This window comes from Pelmatolapia mariae, linkage group LG5 (genome assembly GCF_036321145.2).
Source record: "Pelmatolapia mariae isolate MD_Pm_ZW linkage group LG5, Pm_UMD_F_2, whole genome shotgun sequence".
NCBI lineage: Eukaryota > Metazoa > Chordata > Actinopteri > Cichliformes > Cichlidae > Pelmatolapia > Pelmatolapia mariae.
The window spans coordinates 30,121,387-30,134,881 of record NC_086231.1 but is presented as its reverse complement, the minus strand read 5'-3'; the positions used below and the strand labels follow the sequence as shown (position 1 = coordinate 30,134,881).

The window sequence follows — 13,495 nt, the reverse complement described above, 5'->3', positions numbered from 1 at the left end:
GAAGCAAAATACAGAAATAATCGAGGAGTTGAAAATCCTCATCCTCGAGAAAAAGGTGCTCTTGGAAAAGCAGCTGGAAAAAAAGAAAAAACGCTTCCGCTTCTTCCGGAGGAAGAACACTTCTTCTTCCACTACTGCCGGTGTCACCTCATCTTCCTCCACCTCTGTTCCAGCTTAATTTTTCCCTCTTCCCCCCTCCCTTTAACTACTAGCACCTCTCCCATGTCCCTCATCTCCCTCCCCTCTTTTCACAGTCACCCCCCAACCAGTCCCGACAGTTGACTGCCCCCTCTAGAGCCTGGTTCTGTCATAGGTTTCTTCCTGTAAAGGGAGTTTTTCCTATCCACTGTCGCCTAGTGCTTGCTCAGAGGGGATTGTTGGGGTTTTCTCTCCTCTCTCCCTTTCCTTTACGCTCTTCTTTACATCCCCCCACCCCACCACCACCTTTTCTTTTTTCTTAATAATTGAACAATAAAAACAATTGACTGCATTTTAAATGTGTCAAATCAATGTCTTTATTCAAGAATACAAGAAATGGGTAATAGCTGCATGTGTGTTTGTGTGTGTGCATAATATGCATTCTTTACTTGTTGGATCCAAATCCCACAAGGAATTAAATAAAACAAGAAGACAAACAAAAACAAAACAAAAATATATTTCTCTCCCTTCCAAGGTCAGGAATCAGGGTGAGGAAGAAATTAGGTCAGATCAGTGCAGGTTTTTGCACTACTAACATTGAAAAACGTATGCCGAGATTTCCAAAATACATTTGCAATCAAATAACTTTGACAACATAAGTTTTTTAAATCAAAGAGCAGAGCTGGAAAGACAGCTTAACTCAACAGGTTACAGGAGATCAGATGCCACCTACTTTTCATGACAGTCTTCGTTATTGCATAAATCTCCCCTTTGATCATTGATCAGTAAATCACTGCATATAAATTCAGCTAACCGTTATAACTTCATGAGTAAAGATTCTCAGATGATTGAATTGCGGTTTTAGTAAATGATGAACTTTTACTTGTTGAACTCTATTTTTAAAATCAGTAGCCCAAATTTTGATTTAGTTTTGCAAGTTGCTGATTTCACACAGATCCACTGCCCAAACGTGCCTTTGAGTTTTTCATCATTTAACAAGAATAGGCTCAGGCAATCATTGTGTAATTAGGCTTAGCATATGTGACAGTACATGCCACAAAATAAAGAAGAGGTTTCAATGTATCTAAATCCAGATTTTAGTCCCAATTTTTGTTGACTATAATGAAAATATATACTCTTTAATATATATTAACCACTGGATGCAAAGTAATATATACAAAGGAAAACTTTCTGAATCACATTTAGTGTTACATTTCAGATCACCACAATAGAATATCCACAATTTAGGATTCAGGCATTTGTTTTAGTTCGATATCGCAATCATTCTATGTTTGAGTAGTTTACAGAACCAGCAGTTAGCAGCCGCAACTCTGCTGCTTCAATTCAAGCATTGCAAGCATTCCTTTATACACAGCATTTCAGTCAGGTTGAGGTCTGGGCTTCCATGCTGTAGATTTGCTGCTGTACCTGGGGTCATTATCCTGTTGCATGGCCTAATTTGGGAGAAGCTTTAGCTGTTGGACAGACGGCCTCACATTTGACTCTAGAAAACAGCTGCAAGGTGACTATCTCTTGTGGCTGCAGAACTAGCTCAAATCACCACACTTGAACCAGCATGCTTGAGCCTCCACTATGTTTTATAGATGTCTGTAGACACTCACTGCTGTAGCACTCTCCTGACCTCCTCTGCATATGATGATGATGATTTAGACTAAATTTGGAGTCATCACTCCATCAAACGTTTTGCCCCTGACTTTCAGTCCAGTACCTGAGTAACTTGGCATACTTCAGCTTCTTTTCCTTGTTTGCATTCCTTAAGACGATCCCTGCTAATGATAACATGTTCCAGCAGTCTGTCTTTTCCTATCAAGTGTTAAACTGAGTTTTTGTTCTTTCTTTTGAGATATATATGTATTCAGTCATTGGTTGACATACCATTTAGTCACTGATAGGCTGATACAATAATATGGCTTCACGATTTCTTGTTAAGATTTGCTTATTAATAGTAAATGTAGGCACTACAGCAGTATAAACGTACCACTAATATTAGGTAGGACGTAAAAGGTTATTTACATAAGCAAATATATTACATTTTCGGTCTGTCTCCCCCACTCACCTGACACAAACACACTCACAGAGAGGGAAAGAGAGAGAGACAGAGAGAGAGAGAGATTGTGCACGACGATGGCAGCAGTTACACCTCCACCACTGAGAGATGTGATTAAGGCTGCGTGTTGGATTGTCCTCTACAAAATGCTGTGAAATGTAAGTATGCCTTGTTTCCTATGAAGCTAATAAGGAGAGATAAACTTGACAGACTTTGTAGATGCTGATATATTTCCTAAGCACAGTGTTCAAGTATTTATGGCTTGTGACTAATAATCTACAAATGTATTAAATATACCGAATCTAAATATGTTACTTTTGACACATTGTTTTTTACTTATTCTCGCGCCCCCTTACCTTACCTTGTAGATTGTCTCTCTCATAAATTTCATCAAAAAGCAGAAATGTGGATAAAATGTTCTGTATGATAAATGTCAAAGAAGGTAAGTACTACTTCAAGAAATTAATTTTTAATGAGCGCAAACTCAAGATCTCACTTCCTCATATTGCTGTCAGGATATGAGTGTACTAGCTTTCATCTACATTATAAATGTATCTAAAATGGAGATAAATAATAGATTAACTTCCCAAGATGTCCACTCATTACTGACAGCTACAAAACCTCAGCTAGAGACTCTGGCTCTCTGGTAGTGGCACAGAATGATGGCAATGGCTTTTCATTACAGCATTACAAAGTCATCTATTCCAGTTTAAGAGGAGAAATGATCTAAACATAATAATTACCGCTATAATCTTTAATTAAATATGTAATTTAAACATTGTTTTCCATATTTTACAAAGACAGAGGCAGATGACATATTCAAGTGATTGCAACGATGGATGACATGCTCAAATCTGCAGATACGACTGAAAAAACGTACGATAGAAATGCTGACAAAGCAGAGCTCCACGATCCACTACCTGCTACCTCAAAGTTGCCCGTTACACGTGATTCCACTGCAGACCTTACAGGTATGCTCACATGAAACAGATAATAACAAAAACACACATGCTTAGTAACCCGATTCCTCCTTGTTTCTGTGCTTCCAGAATCTTTGACTGAAGTCAATAGTTTTTCAGAGCAGATCTCCACTGAGGACACTGAATTATCTTCAGTGGACCTCTCTGCGAATGTCTTCCCCCATAGATCAGTAGGTACGGTGACCTGTGAGTTCTTTATTTGTAATTTTCTCCTCTGAAAAATGTTTTCACAAGAATTTCTTCTGTCTCACACAGAAGCTCCCAAAAAATACAACATGCAACATATACCAAAGTCAGGAGTGACCAGGGCAGTATCTATCTGCAGTCCACAATCTGTGAAAAAGGAGCAGCCAAAACCTTGCAGTGCCTTGCTGCCGTCCTCTCTGGAGGCCAGCACTGTCCATGAATTGAGCCATCCACCCAAACCAAAGGGCAAGAGCCAAGAAAGCCTTAAAACCACTTCTGCTCACACCGACCCAGGCGCAGAGGGTAAGGACAATAAAATTGAGTGAAATCCTATTTCATCTTATTGTTCCCATATATGTTTTCTCTCTGCATCTTTCCTCACTAACCTTTCTCTTCTATGCGAGACCTTTGTGCTGCAATCCTCATGGCTTGCCTCTTCTGCCATCCCCTGGACTGCATCCTGTCCACGCTGAGGGGGTTTAACGGGTGCGTCTGGTGGCTGTGCTCGTCCTTCTACGACTGCGAGCCTCTCCTGGGGGTGATGCACCAGTGCAACCTCTGCGGGTGTCTGGGTGTTTCTCGCTGCTTCCAGAGCGACTGTCCGCTGTGCGACTTGTGCCTCCACGCTACAGAATGCCTGGACCTCGCTATGGAAATCTCTCAGATGCTTTACCACTGACGCCTGCTGCCAGAAAATAAGGCACATCCACACACGACCCGATGGCAATCATTTATTTGTTAAAAATCTCAAAGCCAAATTGCAGGGACAAGACATGTTGGTTTGTAGTTAACAGTCGGTGTGAGTATGAGTCACTGTGTATATGCCTGGTTAAGACGGTTAATATTGTGGAGAAGAGTAAAAGCTGAATAAGTACAGAAGTTCTACTCTGTGATTTACGGGAACACGACAAGCAACGCTGAGTGATGGAGTGGAGCTGCTTTAAGCTGAAAGGTACCTCCAACGCTCTGAACGATCAGTGGAGAGCTTAAAAAATAATTGTAACCACCAATCAATGCCACTCAAAGTTATGATCTAAATATATTTTTGGCTGTTTGAACTAAAAACAGTACATCAGTTAGAAAAAAAAAATACTCAAACACACATTCATTAACTGTACACAAGGTTCGGTAAGCATGTGATGAAAAAAAAAACCCTTTCTAACGTTTGTGACTATTTAATGGAATAATAATTGCATTGAGGTTTCATTCAACAAAACATCATACATTGTTATAACAGAAGTGAGACTAGTGGTTGGTTTTAAAAAAGGAGGTCTGAGCCAACTGAATTCAGACTACAATGAGCAGGAATCCATTATTAGATTATATCACTTTTCATCATCCAAAACAAAACAAAACACACCCCACATATTTATTAGAACATGCTAACTGGTTAAAAAAATTACTCAGTGATCACCAAGGTTAATGGAGACAAACTGACAACACACATTAGTCTGCAGAAACTACTTATCAAATGATCAGGTATAAAAAAAATGTAATGAACTACAGTACTTTTGTAAAAGGAGAAAATTGTTCTGCATTCCCACTGACTGAGTGAATATATTAAAAAAAATTATATATATGTATATATATACACATATATATAAATGCTGATTTGTAATTTGTAGCTACTCTGGAAGAAATCCTGCTTTGGCTAACTAGCTGCAGCAGCATGTGAATTTTTTTCACCGCCTTTAAGGTTTTATTACAAATACATGCGACCTGGGCCTTAGCTGTCCGCTGTATGTAGTAGTAATAAAAACAGACACAAGCTTTCTTAAAATGCATAGACTGCCATAAAATAAGGTGCAAAGAACTTGCTCAAAATAAAAGACTCTTATTTACAATGTGCTGTAACTACTACACAATGTGCCAATTCACTTTTTTACAGAGATCCCTTCTGTAGTTGCTGGTGATACAACCCAACACGCATGAGCATGCAACTGCTTTTAACAAACCCTGATTCCAGTCAGTTTGAAGAAAAACAAAAAACAAAAACACACACACACGAAATATATGCTATATATTGGCATTTCTTGACAAGTTAGTTGTGCCAAACATGTCCTGTCACGAAAAAGAAACCTCACAGCTTTCTTCCCTACAAATATGCATATAATAAATTCAAGCAAACCTTATATCCCTCTTAAAATCTCTGAAGAAATCTTAACAACTATTTAAGAATGTATCATTTCTTAATGCTAGGTCCATGCCCCTATTGTACAATATTGCATTTTATACTAAGATTGCATTCAGAAACTCAGACATAATCATCTGATGTCTGACTGGCTCCAAACAGGAACAATTATAATGAATTTCTGTAGCAAAAAACAAACAAACAAACAAACAAAGAAAAATTAAAATTTGCTGTCTTCTGGTGTTAGTTTTGTTCATAATTATAGTTAAATTTGACTACTTAAAGTTCAATTGTGCAGTTCTATAAATAGGCTAAAGTTATTTAAGGATAAACTGCACTTCCCGACATTCTTGTCCCTACGGAGTCTCTGACCACACGCAAATCATCACAAGTCCTCGTCCATCTCAAGGCTGCTCCTGCGACTGCTGGTTTTAGAGGCACCCGGTGACAAAGGAGAAAACAGCGGCTCGCCAATCCTCTCTGGAGACAGAGTGCACCCGTCATCCATAAGTATGTCTCCCAAACCCATATCGGAGTAGAGGGCGGAGGCCGGGGGGTCATCGAGCTCAGCGAAGCTCAGGCTGCCCAGGTCCAGCGGACTACTTATGGTGAGTCCGGCGGGAGAGTCTGAGGAGGGTGGGGACAGGAAGGAGGCAGGCAAAGGTTGTCCAATGGCTGCCGGACCGAGGAGGTTCTGGTTGGAGGCTCCTCCCGTGTTGGGAGCCAGAGACTGGCCGCTCTGTGGAACAGTGGACTGCTGTTGGAGCAGAGAGGGGTCGGAGCTCAGAGCAGAGATGCTGTTGGAGTTTGAGAGGCCGTGAAGCCGTGCCTGCATTTCCAGTTCCTAAAAACAAGAACAGCATGTTTTCTAATCAGATGGCCAGAAATCACTCATGTCATTATTGCATAACCTATTGTACACCTATATTGCATAGCTCCTTTTATGTTTTTGCAATGAAAACCACATGTTAAACCTTACACCCAAAAAACTTTCTAAATAAGATGAAACACAGATGGAACAAAGCAAGTCTGAATTTTTGGTTGATCCAAATTTGCAATAAGGAAGAAAAATAAATAGTTGAGAACTAGATGAGAACTAAATAAAGCAAACATAACATTTTGTGGATTTCACCTATTTTGTGCAAACTTTATGTCTGAGTAAACCAACAGGATGAGTGCAGACACTTCACAGACTTACTGTATGTATTACAGTAGTGACGACAGTTACACAGACATTTCTTCAGCAAGACAAAGACCTTCTTTGTTTAGAAAAAATATGAGTGAAAAGACAACAACAGAGCAGGGCCAAGGATGTGGAAGCCACTACATTTATGAAGACAAACAGTTCACACCCTGCTTACATTTCTGTCTACACCTAAACAGCAAAGGTGGACAAACGGCTTTTGATTTTCTTTGACTTTCAAGGAATTATGCACCACTGTTCCCCAGGCACATCCATTCAGATCCATTCCTATTTAGACGCATTCTTAGTCTGGATGGCACTACCTTGGCCTCCTGTAACACTCTGAAGAATCGATTATTTTTGACCAAGAATGTTTTCTTTAACAAGCAAATTAAGAAAGCCTTCTTTTCTCTGCCGAGTAAATCGGAGACATCCTTTTTCAGAGTGATGCTGAAATACTTGTTCAAACATCATCTTCTAAGATGCACTATTCTATTACTTATTATAAGGCTGTTCTAAAAGCTCCCTGAAAAGCCTTCAGAAGATGGAAATCAAGAGATCATATATGTCCATAGTAGATGTTTTTTTTTAATGGCTGTAAAATCCACAGTTGGCAAGCCCTCGAAGATCAAGCCATATCATGACCTCACTGCAAACACACCACATCAAGCCAACAAAGCCATGACTGCAATCTGGTCATGGCAGATGGGTGCCCATTGTCAAGTCTGGTTCTGTTAGAGATCTCTTCCTGTTAAAATGGAGCTTTCTCATACAGCCTCATCCGATTGTCAGGATTCTCTCACTAATGTCTTCATCTTACAACAAAACACACTTTGAGATGACCATTCCTGTGAAACAGCGCTACATAAATAAAACTGAACTGAACACTGACCTGGATGCGTAACATTAAGGAGTGGTTGGCTTGCTCCAGCTTCTTCTGCCTCATCTCAACATCCTTGGCTCTGTGCTGCTCCTTCTGCAGTTTCCTGATGTAGTCTACAGAAGCCTTGAGAATGGTACCTTTATTCCAGCGCATCTCTCTGTCATTGTTGCGATGTCAGTAAAGACAGGAAAAACAACAGAAGCAGAGGACAAGATCATGATTTATACGCTGCATGCGTGGCCCCCTGGCATTAAAATTCAAACAGTGTAACTTCATGTGAGCAGTGGAAAATGAATATCCCACTTACGGGTCTGATGACTTGGGTATCAAAGTGCCCAACTCCTTTATGCGGTCATTGATGTTGAACCGACGCCTCCTCTCAACTGCAACCAACAAAGAGAGGAAGCAAAGGCACACGAGGTTACCTCTAACAATCAGCTGGTATTAAGCAGAAGTGCACGAATAAGTAAATAGGATGTTGTGATTCTGAATCTGCATTGCGGTCTATATTTTTATTGTAATCATATTCAAACAAGAAGTTAAAAAAAAATGATCTCAAACAAAGCTTTGACTTACTGAGGTTATGATTGTCTTTCTTCTGCCTTTCTTTCATTATTGCTTTGGCATCTGCATCTGAAAGACAAAATGTTAGCGTTCATGTTACGAAAAGCTAAACTGTTTATTAAAAAATAAATAAATAAATGAAACAAGACAAGTGTTTATAAAAGGAAGTTACTATACCAGTAATTTCCCTTTTAATTTTTGGAAGATCAGCAGGGCAGGAGTTGCTGACAGTAAGAGTAGGCGCTGCCATTCCTGGGCTATGGTACACATCCAAGAGGTTTCCTGGGAGCTGCACAACAAACAACATGTTCCAATATAGGTCTTAAATAGTACCTGACTACTCTGAAGCAAATGCTGCTGCTTTAATTTAGAGCAATCGGTTCATTGAGTTCAAAATAGACTCAAAGCAGGTTTCTGTGGATCAGACAGATGCTATCAAAAAGAAATGGCTGCTACATAATAACAGCAAAGAAAAAACCCCACCATTCATATTCTATTGCATATCAAAGATGAAGACTACCCAGTGCCAATTCAAAAATCAGAAAAATCCTTTTTACCTCAGGCAGCTTCTTTTTCTTGCCCTCCAAAATCATCACCATAATCCTCATTTTTTGCTTTGCGGTGAAATTTTGGAAACCTGTTTCTTCCCTGCAGATTGCTTCTTGACCTGGCCGTGTACTTTTTATGACTTTGTCTCACTTCTCTTTGTCTTGTATCCACTGATAGCTTTACCCCGCCCATGAAACACTTCTGTGACGAATGGTAACTGAGTGCTAGAAGTGTATATTTGCTCTTACAACTTTCAGAATTCCACACATGAAAGAGACCGCCCATTCACAGAGCGTACTCACTTGGAGCTGTCTGCGTTATTCTGTTACTGCACTATTAAAGAAGAAGCTCTAAACTGGAGAGGAACCTTCAAAAAGGAAGTTCAGGAGAGAACAATAAATGCATAGTTCTTCATACCGTGCTAGGCAGCTGAAGACCTGAGTCTATCAACGTAATGATGTCGTCATTAAAACTGGATTCAAGGCTAATGATGTCATCGATCACATCGTCAATCTAGAAAAACAGACAATGAGACAAACGTGGCAGAAGGTAAATGGTGTGATAGTAATGAATATGTATTTACACTGTATAAAAACAATCCAGGTGGCAACACTAAACATCTGAGCCCAATGTGAGAGCTTTAAAGAGGCCTAATTTGGAAGACAGTGATGCGTGCATGAGACGTGCCGGCACGGTTATTCTGCTGGTGCAGTATTTAACATCTTATTGTGACGAAAGGCCAACGAGAGTATGACAACAAAGGGCATGCATCCTCACAGTGCACCTTCGGGCACATTGTTACAGAGCAAACACAAGCTAATTGAGCAAGAAGAGAGCAACAGATATTCAACTTCCCCACAAAAATGCGCTGGAAGTTTCCAAAAAGGAAACTACTGAAAAGGTTATGTAATCTGCTGTATCATCAAATGAAACTCGCACACAGGAAATTTAACTACTGGTATCAATGTTGGAATTCCCCTTACTTCTTCCTTGTTGGAGCCGATGTTGAGCAGCGCCATAGGACTATTAGGGGCGCTGCTGGCAGTAGGGGCCACTTCTGGGGCAGAACTGGACTGGGGGGCGGGGGACAGAGACAAGGTCTGAGGAATCGCCTTGTTTCCCAGAGTGGTGGAGAGGTACTGCTTCACCTGCTGCCTCTGTGCCTGCTGGATGTGGTACTTGGTGGGGTTCTCCAAGTGGGTCTGCACCTGATCATTCAAACAGCTGTTAGGGGCTGGTGGTCTGACACACACACACACACAGTGCTAAAATTTAAAACAAAACAGGTCGCTCTTACTTTCAGCACCTCCACAGGCACCTGTGCTGGAGGGGGCCGGGCAGCATTAGGTGGCAGAGTGACAGAGATAGCTGGAGTTGAGTTGGGGGCCCGAAGCTGAGAGGCAGATGCCTGTTGTTGCTGAGCAAGAGCCTCGCGTCTCTCCTGCTCCTGGGCTTGTTCCCGCATCAGCTGCTGCCGCAGCAACACACGTGACGACATGGCTGAGACGGATCCAGGGATCTAGGGATGGACCTGTAGAACAGCATGCGATGTTATTACACCACTCAATCCACAAATCAGAATCCTACACTTTAATATTCTGATGAGAATTCCAGATGTCACTGCCATGTCTAAAATAAATTTACATAGAAAATGCTTAGTTTGGTTTGAAATAATCTGAGTAATTAAGTTCCAAAGCCATCAGAAGTTTGTGATATGACCTGTAGAATTCAACACATAATTGTACAACTTAACAAAACTGTTTTCATTAAAAATGTTAACAAATTACTTTAAAATGCCAAACAAATCAACACCATTAAAAGACTGCAACACCCCCGAAAGCTGTTGGTTTTCAATCAAGTTAATCACATCGAAAACAGCGTTAATACGACCGGTTTCACACTGTTTGAACTTCTAGTAAGTTGATGCATTACTTTCAGCTGATCACAGAACAAGATTTTACTGATAATGACACACATGAAATCATCTGAGATTATTCTTGTGCTTGATAACACTGGTAATATGCTTAAGAGTTATTTTAGTAGCAAAAATGTCATTTAAAATACATTAAGATCTTGAAGTAGTAGTGGGACTGTTACTTAGTTACAATAGTACTTATACAAATCTAGTTTCTCTGATCTGCTGCCTTTAAAGCTTCTTCAAGCCCCGACTTCTTTATTCTCATTTTCACTTCCCCCTTTTTTTTAATATATACCTTCTGTTATGTCCACTACAGTTGTATCTGTTACTCAGAGACACAGGAGTCTCAAATAGATCTTGTTTCAACCATGCTCAGCAGTCCCATTGAGCATTACAAGGTTACTATTGCAACAGAATTATTTACGAATGTGAAGAATTGTGTAACTGTATCTCAGCCCGTTTTTGCACAAAGATTTGTACATTTGTTAAGGGCTCTCCAAGTGCATGCTTAAAAGTGTACAGAAAACTGTTGAAGTGCATTTAAAGTATGTGTGTGCATATAAGTGCATATATAAATATTAATGGCTGAAAAGACAAAGTAGTTTGGCCCAAGAACTGGAGACCAACTGGTCTGCTGATTACATTTCTTTGTTGCACTTCAGCCACAGCAGATCTGCAAATATGTGTATCTGTTTACACCTCCAGCACCTTGTATTAGACCAAGTTGGCACTTATATATATATTTACATAGATCAATACAATATATTATTTTTTAAACAAATGTAATTAAACATACATTGATTGATATTCTATTACACCACACTCACACAGATATTTTGCAGAAAATTCTGAAACCTTAGTAATTCCATAGAAGAGAAGTGATTTCTCAGAAAAGGAAAAACTCAGCTGGGTGTTATGCCAAAAAGTGACCATCTGCCAAAAAATTTCCGATGTTTCTATGCATTTTTTATGTGTAATTTCTTTGTAAGGAGCTTGGAAAGAAAAGTGACTGGACTTCTTTAAATTTCTTGAAGATATTTCACCTCTCATCCGACAAGCTTTTTCAGTTCCAAGAGCAACTGGTGGAAAGTCCCAGATTTTTAAACCCTATTGGGAGTGTCCCAAGAGTGTTGTTAACCCACAATTAATCATGATGTCTATGCTTATATTAGTAAAATTACTGTAAACAACATGAGTTATGGAGTGGGTGTATCTATAATAAAGAAATTACCTCTTTTGCAAGCTACTTTATGAATTTGGCCACGTAAAATATGTTTGCAGAAACAGACACTTTAATATTCTGATGAAAATTAGCATAAATATTAAGTAAGTAAAGTTTTATTTATATAGGACCTTTCTAGATAAAAGATCACAAAGTGCTTCACACAGGGATGACAAAGTATAAAACAAAAACAGACAAAAGTTAACAAAATGTCATTCTAAAAAAAATTAAAATTAAAAAATGTTATGTTATATTGTTGCTTTTTTGATACCCTCTGGCCCAGATCACTCTTTAAAAATATATTTTTAATGGCAGTGAGAGTGTTTAGCTAGATAGATAAAATATATATAAAAGTCACTTTGTCAAAAACGGATTGGATTGCAGCTTCTACCTGGTGATAGGGATATTGTTTGTGGCTCAAAGTTAAGAATATATCTCATATATATTAAGATAAATATATATAACATGTTTCATAGATTATAGGCCAACATGTCATTTACAGCAGTTTAAATACGGGCATTTTTTGGCAAATACCGGAAATCACTTTTAGGCAGACGAACACCAAAGGGAGTTGGTGTCACTTTAAGGCATTGAACTGTCACAGTTCAACAGTTTTTATCTTGTCAGTGTGTCATTACTCACTGACAAGATAAAAACACCACAGATGGGGGGAAAAAATACCCGTGATCATCCTTTGTCTATTTTCTGCGAGCGTAGTGATTAGTTTAAGATTGCATTGTTGCTTGAAGGGTGTACATCGATAATTTGGTCGAGGCCGACTGAGTGCAGACCCCGCCTACTCGCCGCACGGCAGGCGTACGCCGGCGTGGTTAAGGTGCGAATGGTGCTAACTTTTCACAAGCGTGCTTATGAACAGTGTCCTCTAACAAGGTTTCCGCGACGAATCCTGTCACATAGGTAAAAAAAACAAAAAAACATGTCATTAGATCTTCCCTAGATGTTTGGAGAGAGCATATCAGAATATCCGTGTTACTTTTTGTTTCGGTTATATAATGTTACATTAAAACGTCCGCTAAATAGTGGTCGCCTACCTTCTTAACAGAGATTCCCCCCTGACAACATAAAAGATCCAATTCATTTTTAACAACATCATTTAAATGGGTTAACTCTGGAACCATTTAGACAGACAGTTGGGAGGTTGCTGTTTACTTTACACATTTTTCGTAATTTCTATTTTTGGCGAGCTAGGTTCTATCGTCATGAATTGGCGGCGTTCATTTGACAGCTCAGTGCTGCTAACGGGCCCAGATCAACGTTATGTGAGGACAAGCAATAAAAGCTAGAATTTCCATCGTATACTATTTACTTTGAAGCAATCCAGTGATAGTCCACTTGTTAGAAGGTTGCTATTTTAGCTGAAGGCAGTGCTATTTCAGTACTCGTACGACCCCTCGACGGCCAAGTAAAAATAGGAAGTTGAATCTGAGCTAGCTAGCGCTCATTAATTGCGACAAGCTAACACTACACAGCTACATACCTTATTTCAGAATAAAGATACGTACTATCTGATTAGTGTAAGAGGAGTTACAGCCACACATCCACTGAGTCCTTCGCTTTCTTTGCCATTTCTTCAGATCCGTGAAAACTAACTTGATAGTCACTAGCCTCCGCTCTACCGTTGTTTACCTCAGACCGACGGCCTTACGTCATCT

At 39.6% G+C, this 13,495-nt stretch overlaps 1 protein-coding gene across 1 annotated transcript; it reads right to left on the bottom strand.

Moving 5' to 3' along the window:
* Positions 1 to 4,090: 4,090 nt before the first annotated feature.
* On the bottom strand, positions 4,091 to 13,487 carry tfe3b (transcription factor binding to IGHM enhancer 3b). The gene is made up of 9 exons (XM_063474716.1): positions 13,346 to 13,487; positions 9,980 to 10,213; positions 9,666 to 9,890; positions 9,100 to 9,195; positions 8,311 to 8,422; positions 8,146 to 8,202; positions 7,877 to 7,952; positions 7,579 to 7,726; positions 4,091 to 6,347 (listed from the first exon to the last, which is right to left on the bottom strand). Exons 2-9 carry the CDS (start codon positions 10,178 to 10,180, stop codon positions 5,889 to 5,891), a joined length of 1,374 nt encoding a protein of 457 aa, XP_063330786.1. The 5' UTR covers positions 10,181 to 10,213; positions 13,346 to 13,487; the 3' UTR covers positions 4,091 to 5,888.
* Positions 13,488 to 13,495: the final 8 nt, after the last annotated feature.

Bases quoted from the DNA above. Each gene is read 5' to 3' on its own strand.
- tfe3b (XM_063474716.1), bottom strand. From the start codon at position 10,180: ATGTCGTCACGTGTGTTGCTGCGGCAGCAGCTGATGCGGGAACAAGCC. The intron at 8,203-8,310 runs GTATAGTAACTT...TTTGTCTTTCAG, and splicing joins AATTAAAAGGGAAATTACTG to ATGCAGATGCCAAAGCAATA. The intron at 7,727-7,876 runs GTAAGTGGGATA...CAACAATGACAG, and splicing joins ATACCCAAGTCATCAGACCC to AGAGATGCGCTGGAATAAAG.